Below are 11,069 nucleotides of genomic sequence, written 5' to 3'. Positions count from 1 at the left end.
CTACCACTTGAGCCACAGCGCCACTTCCGGCTTTTTTCTTTTTGCTTATGTGGTGCTGAGGAATAGAACCCAGGGCCTCAAGCATGCAAGGCAAGTGCTCTACCACTGAGCCACCTTCCCAGCCCTTAGATAATGTTATTAAGATAAGAGCTAGGTGCTGGTGGCTTATGCCTGTATCCTAGCTACTCAGGAGGTTGATCTGAGGATTGTGGTTCAAAGCCAGCCTGGGAAGGAAAATCCATGAGATTCTTATTACTCAGGAACAGCACCCAGGTCCTGAGTTCAAGTCCCAGGACTAGAACAATTATCACAAAGATAAACTTAAGATAAAATTAAGAAATATTAGATAAGTCTGGGGATACACACCTGTCGTCCTAGCTTCTTAGGTGGTATAAGTAGAGGATGGAGTACTGAGGCCCTATCCTAGATAGATAGATAGATAGACAGACAGACAGATAGATAGATAGCAAAAATGTTGAAGATGTGGCTCAAGAGGTAGAATTTCTGCCCAGGAAGCCCAAGACCTGGAGCTCAAAACCCAGAACAGCTGGGGAAGAAAAAATATATAAATTGTAACATTATGAGGCGTCTTTTGTTTGTTTCCTCGTTTTTTTTAATTAAAAAAATTTAAAAAATGCCTAATACCAATCATCATACAGGAACAGGGATAGACAAGGGAATACCTTTACTTGCCCAAGCAATGATGCTATAGCAGAGGTCTTGAGAGGAAGTTTCAATATTCTCAAACTAAAACCAGTTCAGAAGAAACAACTTTTATTTTTTTTTGGGGGGGGGGCCCGGTCATAGTGCCTGAACTCTGGGCCTGGATGCTGTCCCTCAACTCTTCAGCTCAAGGCTAGCGCTCTACCACTTGAGACACAGCACCACTTCTGGCTTTTTTCTTTTTTTGCTTATGTGGTGCTGAGGAATCGAACCCAGGGCCTCATGCATGCAAGGCAAATGCTCTACCACTGAGCCACCTTCCCAGACCTTTTATTTTTTGTTGGTCATAGGGTTTGAACTCTGGGCCTGGGCGCTGTCCCTCAGCTCTTCAGCAAAAGGCAAGTGCTCTAACACTTAAGCCACAGCACCACTTCCGGTTTTCTGGTGGTTTATTGAAGAGTCTTAGGGACTTTCCTGCCTGGGCTGGCTTTGAATCAAGATCCTCAGATCTCAACCTCCTGAGTAGCTAGGATTACAGGCGTGAGCCACTGGCGCCCTGTAGAAACAGCATTTTAAACCATTCAGTTATACCTACTGTGCTTGCAGAAGAGCTGAATAATAAATCTACACTTCCCAGATTTTGTGAACATTTTGCACTTCTCAACATTCCTCTCAAGGAAATTCAGACATTTAAAGATGGGCAGAAGAGACTGTAAAAGAAATACATGACAACTATTAAACAGGTACCCGATATAGCTGCTTATCTTCTTAAACCCAACTTGGTTATGTGTATTCATAAATGAGCTGAGGGATCTGCATGCCAATGTGTAGTGTTGAGCAGATGGATTTTTGTCCTGTATGAAAGAAAAACATGAAGATTTACCTGCATTGTGAATTTGAAATTTAAAGTCAGTGGAATGTCATCATGATTCATTGTCTCTGACGTTGACCATTGATATTGTTCAAAAAACACAGGTGAGAAGAGGGCATATCCATAGGCTGAACAAGAAGAATTAATAGATCGCAGCACGAGCTGAAAAAATAAGTGAGCTGTTTTGGAACAAAACCAACTTCAAATTCCATTATGTAAGGCAGGGAAGGTGGCTTAGTGGTGGAGTGCTTGCCTAGCATGCATGAATCCCTGGGTTCCATTCCTCAGTACCACATAAACAGAAAAAACTGGAAGTAGCGCTGTGGCTCAAGTGTTAGAGTGCTAGCCTTGAGCAAAAGAAGCTCAGGGACAGTGTCCAGGCCCTGAGTTCAAGCCCCAGGACTGGCAAAAAAAAAAAAAAAAAGCATAAACCGTTAGCTATGGACTGTACCACACAGTTTGTATTTACATATACATATGTGGAGATATTATATTGAATATATATTCAATCTAAAATTTTACATGGTGAACATGTAAAATTATAATTCCTAAAGGGGCTTTAACTTTTTTTTTAAATTTTTTGGTCAGTCGTGGGGCTTGAACTCTGGGCTTAGGTGCTGTCCCTGTGCTTTTCAGCTCAAGGCGAGTGATCTACTGCTTGAGCCACAGCGCCACTGGGGCCTTAACTTTAACACATGTAGTGGCAGAAGGCACTAGAAAAGGGAATTACACTGGACACTGTGGCTCACACTAGCTAATTGGGAGGCTGAGATCAAGAGGATCATAGTTAAAAGGCCAGCCTGAGCATGCAAGACCCCTTCTCAACCAGTAGCTAGGAGTATCATGACTCCTTAGCTAATAGAAAGATGTGATTGAAAGGATCAAAGTTCCAGGCAGCTCAGGTGAAAAAACTTTGCTACGTTTCATCTCAAAATAAAAAGCTGGCGGGGCTGGAAAGGTGGCTCAGTGGTAGAGCGCTTGCCTTGCATGCCTCAGGCCCTGGGTTCGATTCCTCAGCACCATATAAACAAAAAGAAAAAAGCCGGAAGTGGCGCTGTGGCTCAGGTGGTACAGCATTAGCCTTGAGCTGAAGAGCTGAGGGACAGCGCCCAGGCCCAGAGTTCAGGCCCGATGACCGGACCCCCCCTCAAAAAAAAATAAAAAGCTGGCATGATGACACATACCTGTCAGCCCAGCTATGATGGAAAACAGAATAGGAGAACCATGGTCCAGGTGCAGGCCTGAGCAGTGGGAACCTACTTCAAACTAACCATGTCAGCCGGGCGCTGGTGGCTCACGCCTGTAATCCTAGCTACTCAGGAGGCTGAGATCTGAGGATCGCGGTTCAAAGCCAGCCCTGGCAGGAAAGTCTGTGAGACTCTTATCTCCAATAAACCACTAGAAAACCAGAAGTGGCGCTGTGGCTCAAGCGGTAGAGCACTAGCCTTGAGCTGAAGAGTGCAGGAACAGCGCCCAAGCCCAGAGTTCAAGCCCTGTGACCGACCAAAAAAAAAAAAACTAACCAGTGTCAAAAAGGGTGCTGAACTGGGCACATGCCTATAATCATAGCTACTCAGGAGGCTGAGATCTGAGGATCAAGGTTCAGAGCCAGCTCAGGCAGGAAAGTCCATTAGACTCTTACCTCCAATGAACCACCAGAAAATGGAAGTGGTGCTGTGGCTCAAGTGGTAGAGCGCTAGCCTTGAGCTGAAGAGCTGAGGGACAGTGCCTAGGCCCAGAGTTCAAGCCCCACTACTGACCAAAAAGAAAAAAAAAGGTGCTGAGACTGTGTGCTGGTGACTCACACCTGTAATCCTAGCTACTTAGGAGGCAGAGATCTGAGGATCATGGTTCAAAGCCAGCCAGGAGGGCTGGGAAGGTGGCTCAGTGGTAGAGTGCTTGCCTTGCATGCATGAGGCCCTGGGTTTGATTCCTCAGTATCACATAAGCAGAAAAGTCAGAAGTGGCACTATGGCTCAAATGGTAGAGCTCTAGCCTTGAGCTAAAGAGCTGAGGGACAGTACCCAGGCCCAGAGTTCAGGCCCTACAACCGACAAAACAACAAAAAACAAACAAAAAACTAAAAACAAAAAACAAAGCCAGCCAGGACAAGAAAGCCCAGGAGACTCTTGTCTCCAGTTAATCACAAGACAACTGGAAGTGGTGCTGTGGCTCAAAGTGGTAGAGCACTAGTCTTTTTTTTTTTTTTTTTTGTCGGTCGTGGGGCTTGAACTCTGGGCCTGGGCGCTGTCCCTCAGCTCTTCAGCTCAAGGCTAGCGCTCTACCACTTGAGCCACAGCGCCACTTCCGGCTTTTTTCTTTTTGCTTATGTGGTGCTGAGGAATCGAACTCAGGGCCTCAGGCATGCAAGGCAAGCGCTCTACCACTGAGCCACCTTCCCAGCCCTGGGACTCTTTTTAATGTAGAAATCTATTTTTACCTTTTTCTCAAATGCCAGCTTCCCACAGTAACTGCACTTCAATCCATATCTGAAGAGAATCTCTGTAGAGTGAAGATTGCTCTTTGTATGCCAAGGTACCTTTTTTTTTTTTTTTTTGGTTGGTGGTAGGGCTTGAACTCTGGGCCTGGGCGCTGTCCCTCAGCGCTCAGCTCAAGGCTAGAGCCCTACCACTTGAGCCACAGCGCCACTTCCGGATTTTTTCTGCTTGTGTGGTGCTGAGGAATCGAACCCAGGGCCTCATGCATGCGAGGCAAGCACTCTACCACTGAGCCACCTTCCCAGCCCACCAAGGTACTTTTATATCACCACTGAACATGTATACTTCATAGTGGTTTTTAGTTTTACAGATGTCTTGTCTACTGATAACTGCACTGAACAGTCAATATATTTTTGAAGAATTATCCATTGAAACTGCTCTTCATAAATTAAAAAAGGTGTACCAATTTGTAACTTCATGTTACATCAGTTATTCTGTGTCCTGATAAAGTTTTTCTTTGCAGTTTTTATTTTTTGTTGCCAAATAACTTGAGCTTTATTTTAGCAATTGCTTTAATTTTATCCATATCATTTTTGGTGAATATTATTTTACAAAGCCTAGTGGTAGAATTATTTTGAGCATTTTTTTTTTTTTTACAGGGCTGAGATTTGAACACAGGTTCTTGAATTTAGTATGTAAGCACTAACCATTACATTAGGCCATGCCTCCAGCCCTGTAGTGGCAAAAGTATTTTTGGTTTTTTTTGGTTGGTTGTGAGGCTTGAACTCTGGGCCTGGGCACTGACTCTGAGCTCTTCAGCTCAAGGCTAGCGCTCTCCCACTTGAGCCACAGTGCCCACTTCCATCCTTTTCTGTTTATGTGGTGCTGAAGAATCGAACCCAGAGCCTTGAGCACTCTACCACTGAGCCACCTTCCCAGCCCTTAGCTGATTATTTTAGAGATAGGCTCTTACACACTGCCAGGCTGGCCTTGAACTGCAATCTTCTGGATCACAACCTCCTGAGTAGCTAGAAGTACACGTGTGAGCCAATGACACCTGGCCCTATTAGATGTTTAATATTAAAATCATGTCTTTAAAGCAGTTAAATAGCATGTTTGTTCAGGAGTGGTATGTCTGTATGGGAAAAATCCTGTATAAAATGCAGGTACTGAGAGCATGAACAAGTTAATTCTGCTGCCCTTTGGAGACCAGATATTATTTTTAAACGGCTCTTTTAACTTTATTCTGTTAAATTTGTTATTGGTAAAATCCTAAAGTTTTTTTTTTTTTGGATTCTTTATATTTGAGCTGATTTTGTATAGTCACGCTGAACTCCCTCTTGTGGGACACATCACTTATTTAGCTGACTTTTCTTTTTTGTTTGAATGCTTTAATGAAGACTTCTTTTTGTTTTTTTTTGGGGGGAGGGTCCGGTTGTGGGGCCTGAACTCTGGGCCTGGGCGCTGTCCCTCAGCTCTTCAGCTCAGGCTAGCGCTCTACCAGTTTTAATGTTTTAATACACATAAAGATTGTGAAAATGTTATTTTATAACTCTGAACAATTGAGGGAATATAGGTAGTTTAATCCAGGTAATAAAAACACCAATGAGCCAGGTGCTGGTGGCTCATACCTGTAATCCTATTCAGGAGGCTGAGATCTGAGGATCACAGTTCAAAGCCAGCCCAGGCAGGAAAGTCCATGAGACTCTTTCTTATCTCCAGTAAGCCACCAAAAATCCAAGTGGCATTGTGGCTCAAGTGGTAGAGCGCTTGCTTTGAGCTGAAGAGCTGAGGGACAGCGCCCAGGCCTAGAATTCAAGTCCCAGGACCTGCAGACCAAAAAAAAAAAATGATGGGGCTTTCTGATCAAAGATTATAATCCAAAAGCTCATATTTATCTATTGAAACTAACACATAGGCTTTTTTTTTTTTTTTTTTGTCGGTCGTGGGGCTTGGACTCTGGGCCTGGGCGCTGTCCCTCAGCTCTTCAGCTCAAGGCGAGCGTTCTACTACTTGAGCTACAGCGCCACTTCCGGTTTTCTGGTGGTTTATTAGAGATAAACCACCACGGTCTTTCCTGCAGGGGCTGGCTTTGAACCGCGATCCTCAGATCTCAGCCTCCTGAGTAGCTAGGATTACAGGCATGAGCCACCGTCACCTGGCTAACATATGCTTTTAAAGCCCTTTAGTGTGTGGTTAGTCATTTGAAGTAAAAAAAATGGTAATTGTGGCTACTGTTCTCCCAATAGTTGTTAGTCTAGTAAGCAAACATTGCAGAATTGACTTTTTTTCACTGCATGTTTAATGATTCTCCTTAATAACATTTTTATTACAATTATGTCAGCTTTGCAACTGCAGAAATAGGAATTTACATTTCAGCCTTCAAAAAAGCCAGCTTCCATAGGGTTCAGTACTATACTTTTCATTTTATGATTTTGGTTTTTTTTTTTCAGTATAATTTCTAGATCTCTAAATCAGTTTAGAATGCTTGATTCTATTCTTAGTTGATAGAATGATTATCGAGCATGTTCAACTATTTATATCCAAAATAAGACTGATTTGGAACAGAGCACATTATGTATTTGTTTAAATGGTCATGAAAGGAACTGTTTTGATAACTTCTGGGTTTTGGAAGGTATCTCTTAGAATTTTAGGGAATCATGGGGGTCTGTTGGTTTGGCATCATGTTTAATGCTATGCCTTATTTCACCTTGCCACTTCAAAGTTGGTGTTGGTGTTAGGAGATCTGCATATCCCACACCGGTGTAACAGTTTGCCGGCTAAGTTCAAAAAACTCCTGGTACCGGGGAAGATACAGCACATTCTCTGCACTGGAAACCTTTGTACCAAAGAGAGTTATGACTATCTCAAGACTCTGGCTGGTGATGTCCATATCGTGAGGGGAGACTTCGATGAGGTGATGTGTCTCCTGTACCCTCCCACCCCCCACTCCCTTCTCCTTTCCCATTTCCCCCTTTCCTGATTCTTATGTATACAGACTTTATCCTTTAGGCCAAAGTCTACCAACTGCTAAGGTCTTTTTGTTTTCATTTTGTTCTCCCTTTGAAAAAGTTTTCTAAAGGCCTGGAGATATATCTCAGTGATAGAGCACAAGACCTCCAGCACCACAGACAGAGAAGAAAATGTTGGTGTTTTTGAAGACTATCAAAGGTTTATTTAGTAAAGTAGGACAAAGCAGGGAGAAAAGAACAATCTCTTAACATGCAAGGGGAAGAGATCTAAAAACAATTCCCTAGATCTAAGGCCCAAAGACTAGACTGGCTTGTATCGGGATTCAGAGTTTTAGCTTTTCATCATTTCTTTTTAACTTTTGGTGCGCTTGGGTTTCTTTATACCAAACCAAATGGACGGACACATACACACACACACACACTCTCTCTCTCTCTCTCACTCTCACACTTACACTGTGGTCATGTCTGTGTTGGGTGAAGACAATTTAATTAGCAAGAGTTAGGCTTAATTTAATTCACTGTATTTATGAACCCTGAAGCCGTGCCACCAGAGTTTGGACCTTAGTTTGGCCACTCACTGGATGTCAAGTGGCAGCCATAAAATGGGGAGCCTGGTTATCAAAGACCGGGGCACAATCTGAACTCTCTAGATTATAGGTAAGAAAACCCTAAGTTTCTCTAGCCCATGCCCCAAAAGAATCTATAATCTATAAAAATATACTTACTAGGGCTGGGAAGGTGGCTCAGTGGTAGAGCATTTGCCTTGCATGCTCGAGGCTCTGGGTTCGATTCCTCAGCACCACATAAGAAAAAGCCGGAAGTGGTGATGTGGCTCAAGTGGTAGAGCACTAGCCTTGAGCTGAAGAGCTGAGGGACAGCGCCCAGGCCCAGAGTTCAGGCCCCACAACCGGACCCAAAAAAAAAATATATATATATACCTACTAAAGGGAAGGTAAAGTGCAGTTTACACTGAATAAATTGTTTTAAGCCTAGTCTTTGAGAAAGAGAAGAAATCAAAGATTTATAAATGAGTGTGTTATGAGGTACTCTTTTAAGACATCTGAATGAGTTTGAATATTTAAACAACTTCTTAACATTATTAGTTCTAAAATATTTCTTGGTGTCTGTTTCTTACATTAGAATCTGAATTACCCGGAACAGAAAGTTGTGACTGTGGGACAGTTCAAAATCGGTTTGATCCACGGACATCAGGTCATTCCGTGGGGAGACATGGCCAGCCTGGCCCTGCTGCAGAGGCAGTTCGATGTGGACATTCTTATCTCAGGACACACTCACAAATTTGAAGCATTTGAGCATGAAAATAAATTCTACATTAACCCAGGTTCTGCCACTGGGGCATATAATGCCTTGGAAACGTAAGTAGTGTGCTGTAAAGTTAACAGTTGCCTATGTGATAGTTTATAAAAGACAAATGTAGCCAGGTGCTGGTGGCTCTCATCTATAATCCTAGCTACTGGAGAGGCTGAGATCTGGAGGATCTTAGTTCAAAGCTAGCCATATCAGAAAAGTCTGCAAGAAACCATTTCCAATTAACCAGCAAAAGGAGAGTTCAAGGTATGGTGCAAGTGATAGAGTGCCAGCTGTAACCAAGAAAGCCGAGCAAGAAAGTGAGGCCCTGAGTTCAAGCCCTGGTACCAACTACACACACACATAGACACACAACAAAACATTTTTTAAAAGCCACCTTTAAAATAATTCTTTTGTTTGGGCTGGGAAGGTGGCTCAGTGGTAAGAGTGCTTGCCTTGCATGCATGAGGTCCTGGGTTCAATTCCTCAGCACCACATAAGCAGAAAAAGCCGGAAGTGGCGCTGTGGTTCAAGTGGTAGAGCGCTAGCCTTGAATTGAAGAGCTGAGGGATAGTGCCCAGGCCTAGTTCAAGCCCCACAACCGGCAACAACAAAAAATAACAATTCTTTTGGTAATTGTAATTGTTTTTTTTTTTGGACATGTTGGGGATTGAACTCAGGGCCTTGCTGGCTAGGCAGGTGCTCTGCTAGAACCAAGTTCCAGTCCATTTGCATTGGTTATTTTCAAGGTGTGGTTTCCTGCTATGCTTGGGCTGGCCTGGGCTGAATTCCTACTTGCCCTCCCCGCCATCACCGGGGACCACAGCCTCATACTAACGCATAGCATTGTCATGCTTTGCAGCTGGGATGACAGGCATGTGACCCAGCCATTGGTGAGATGGAGTCTCACCAACTTTTATACCTGGGCTGGCCTCAAACCTTGATCCCCCATCTCTTGCTCCCAAGAAGCTAGGATTATAGGCTTGAACCACTCACTGGTACTTGTTCTTTTTAAACATGCAAGCAACGTTCAACATTTCTTCTTGAATTCAAGTTAAATTGAGGTTTATAGTTCTATTGCTATTTAGTACAAAACACTGATACTATGTCTTTCCTTCCAGAAATATTATTCCATCGTTTGTGTTGATGGACATCCAGGCTTCCACAGTGGTCACATATGTCTATCAGCTAATTGGAGATGACGTGAAAGTAGAAAGAATTGAATACAAAAAATCTTAAAACTAGTCTGTTTTGATTTTTTCATTACCCTATTACCCTGTTCAAATCAAGCAATTAAACATTTAAGAATCACATAACTGTATCCCTTACTACTTCTTCTAATCTTCTTAGAAACTGTAGTTAGTTTGCAGTATAGACTTTGTATTTTAAAAAGTCCACCTCACAGTAAATGGTTGTGTGTTAAGAAAAAGTTATTCTTGTAAATATCTTCAAAGTTGGCATTTGGACCTTATTTTACAACCAGTGCATGAACAGAAAGAATATAGACTTTCTGTGTACATTTTTCTCTTCTCCAGTAATAAATGTTTGCTTTTCATGTATACTTTCTTGATAGCCTGTTTAATTTTAAAACACGAGAGACCCAATGAAACTGCGTGGCACTGACAGTGGAAGGCAGGAGCGAGGCTCACTCAGCTTTCTCTGCATTGGTAATACTGTTGGACTCACATCTTCCTTCCTAAACGATGTTTCATATTCCCATATTACAGCAGTGGCTCTTCAAACTGTTGCTGCTCCTATGTTTCAAGGTCCAAAAAAAACCCCACTAAAGTTATAAAGGAAGCATACTAGATTGACCAGGTAGTTCCGGAATCCTCTCATCAGCCAGGTGCTGGTGGCTCACAGTTGGCATCGCAGCTACTCAGGAGGCTGAGATGTGAGGATCTCATTCAAAGCCAGCCTGGGCAGGAAAATCTGTGAAACTTTTTTTTTTTTTTGCTAGGGGTTTAAACTCAGGGCCTGGGTACTGTCCTTAATCTTTTGCTCAAGGCTAGCACTCTACCACTTGAGCCACAGAGTCACTTCTGGCTTTTTCTGTATATGTGGTACTGAGGAATTGAACCCAGGGCTTCATGCATCTTAGGTAAGCACTCTACCACTAAGCCATATTCCCAGCCCCTTTGAAGCTTATCTCCAACTACCAGAAAACCGGAAGTGGTGCTGTGGCTTAAAGTAGTATAAAGCTAGCCTTGAGCAAAAAAGCTCAGAGACAGTGCCCAGGCCCTGAGTTTAAGCCCCACAAATGACCCAAAAAAACCCAAAATCCTTCGTTAGAACCATTCCCAACTGTATCATTTTTTTTTTTCCAGTCCTGGGGCCTGAACTCTGGGCCTGGGCGCTGTCCCTCAGCTCTTCAGCTGTAGATCAGCGCTCTATCACTTGAGCCTCAGCCCCACTTCCGGCTTTTTCTGCCTGTGTGGTGCTGAGGAATCGAATTGAGGGCCTAATGCATGCAAGGCACGTACTCTACCACTGAGCCACCTTCCCAGCCCCCAACTGTATCGTTTGAGTGTATGGTAACTTTTATAAGATACAGAAAAATCTGAGTTTGTAAACTATTCAAGTAGTATTTCTTGAGCACCTACTTTCTAAGTCAGGGTGTTTACCCCTGAGTGCTCTTCTATTTCTGGACATACTAGTTTTTCTTAGCCCAGTTAAGAAAATCCTTGTAGGGCTGGGAAGGTGGCTCAGTGGTAGAGTGCTTGCCTTGCATGCCTCAGGCCCTGGGTTCGATTCCTCAGCACCACATAAGCAAAAAAGAAAAAAGCCGGAAGTGGCGCTGTGGCTCAAGTGGTAGAG

At 43.3% G+C, this 11,069-nt stretch overlaps 2 protein-coding genes across 2 annotated transcripts in view; one reads left to right on the top strand and one right to left on the bottom strand.

The window, feature by feature from the left end:
* Positions 1-9,565, top strand: part of Vps29 (VPS29 retromer complex component) — a 10,827-nt gene extending 1,262 nt beyond the window's left edge. Inside the window, exons 2-4 of the mRNA XM_013023189.1 lie at positions 6,698-6,889; positions 8,085-8,320; positions 9,374-9,565. Of these exons, the coding sequence (XP_012878643.1) occupies positions 6,698-6,889; positions 8,085-8,320; positions 9,374-9,491 (546 nt within the window). The 3' untranslated portion in view covers positions 9,492-9,565. The remainder of the gene's footprint in view (positions 1-6,697; positions 6,890-8,084; positions 8,321-9,373) is intronic.
* Rad9b (RAD9 checkpoint clamp component B) overlaps positions 1-11,069 on the bottom strand; it is a 33,747-nt gene that overhangs the window by 20,084 nt on the left and 2,594 nt on the right. The window contains exons 3-4 of the mRNA XM_013023187.1: positions 1,543-1,696; positions 1,259-1,375 (exon numbers count right to left, since the gene is read on the bottom strand). Of these exons, the coding sequence (XP_012878641.1) occupies positions 1,259-1,375; positions 1,543-1,696 (271 nt within the window). The remainder of the gene's footprint in view (positions 1-1,258; positions 1,376-1,542; positions 1,697-11,069) is intronic.

This window comes from Dipodomys ordii, unplaced genomic scaffold (assembly GCF_000151885.1).
Source record: "Dipodomys ordii isolate 6190 unplaced genomic scaffold, Dord_2.0 Scaffold66, whole genome shotgun sequence".
Classification (NCBI taxonomy): Eukaryota; Metazoa; Chordata; class Mammalia; order Rodentia; family Heteromyidae; genus Dipodomys; species Dipodomys ordii.
Note: the sequence above shows the minus strand (reverse complement) of the source record. Positions and strands in the feature narration are given on the sequence as shown.